Raw genomic sequence first — 1,207 nt, forward strand, 5'->3', positions numbered from 1 at the left:
CAGAAACGGGTAGCTGTCTTGAGGAATTGAAACGGGGACTAGCTTCACTGAAAAGGTTAAACGCGACTATAGTCCTGAAAGTTCTTATGATTGAAGAGATATCAGTACCAAAACCTGCAGCGCGCAGTCGGAGAGACACAAATTCGCATACAAATGCCGTTGTCCTCTGGAAGTATTTCTCAGAAAGATAGATAATCGTGGCGTAGAGGTCGGGGGCATTTTGAAAAGTGCGTAAACTTCGCAAATCAGAAATGCACATGTGGAGGACGCCAAACGTGCAAAACGAACCAAAATTCAAAACCTCGCCCGGAAGAACACAAATTTGCCATCTAAGTACATGAGGCACCGCGGGACAAACAAACCAATCGTCTTTTCCCGTAGGGAGAGAAACTAGGAATCTAGGAATTGCGATTTTCAGACCAACCTGCAAATACCATGTTAAAAAACTACTTGGCGGCTACATGCTCAATAACTCCAATAGCGTGCCGTGCAAGGTGACGGAACGCATTCAGGAGCGGGCGATTTTGAATTGCCTTACGACCTGATGTCTCCAGTCACATATTCATTCCCCCCATGTTATCCTTGCGTGACAAACATACTCCTCTTTATGGACAGCTTAATCCGAGCTAAAGACGAAGAACTCTTAACTGAGGCCGCTTTTGGCATTGCTCAAGGGCACTCGATCGGCTCCCACATGTTCCGCTGCTTCACCATATCGGGTCTCACGGGATTCAAAGAATTATTCTACCTTTGTTTCAATCAGAGTCCCATAGGGAGTTAGTTTATGACTAATTCCGTTGGTGAACCTCGTCAACAACCTTCCAGATGTTCTCACAATCACAACTTTAAATTTGATGGACGATCAAAGGTCTTGAGTTTCATACCCCAGTGCGTATCAAATGGACGCAGACGCTGCAAAGCATTGGTCGTTGTATTGGCTATTTCTCCCTGATGAGAACAGGCGCGTCACCGTGCCCTTCGTTGGAGACTCAGCGAAGGCTTTTTCGTGCATGTCGAGAATGTGTCAAAAGAGAGCGCCAGACAGCGTCTTGCATAGGCCAGGCAAGTTGTCCGTCAAGGACGCGAGAAAGATGCAGCCTTCACTGAGCATATCCAACGAGACGCTAAGAAAATGGTTGCTGTTGGTTATGGACGGCGTCCTGCGGTGTCTTCTCCCTGGACTATCATCGCCTCCGGGGTGTGCTTA

At 47.3% G+C, this 1,207-nt stretch overlaps 1 protein-coding gene across 1 annotated transcript in view; it reads left to right on the forward strand.

Annotated features, from left to right (window-relative positions):
- Window positions 1-899: 899 nt before the first annotated feature.
- T265_11568 (hypothetical protein) overlaps window positions 900-1,207 on the forward strand; it is a gene marked incomplete at both ends in the record, with an annotated part of 46,960 nt that continues 46,652 nt past the window's right edge. Inside the window, one exon of the mRNA XM_009178252.1 lies at window positions 900-1,198. Coding sequence (XP_009176516.1) covers window positions 900-1,198 — 299 coding nt within the window. The remainder of the gene's footprint in view (window positions 1,199-1,207) is intronic.

The sequence above is a fragment of the Opisthorchis viverrini genome (assembly GCF_000715545.1).
Source record: "Opisthorchis viverrini unplaced genomic scaffold opera_v5_522, whole genome shotgun sequence".
NCBI lineage: Eukaryota > Metazoa > Platyhelminthes > Trematoda > Opisthorchiida > Opisthorchiidae > Opisthorchis > Opisthorchis viverrini.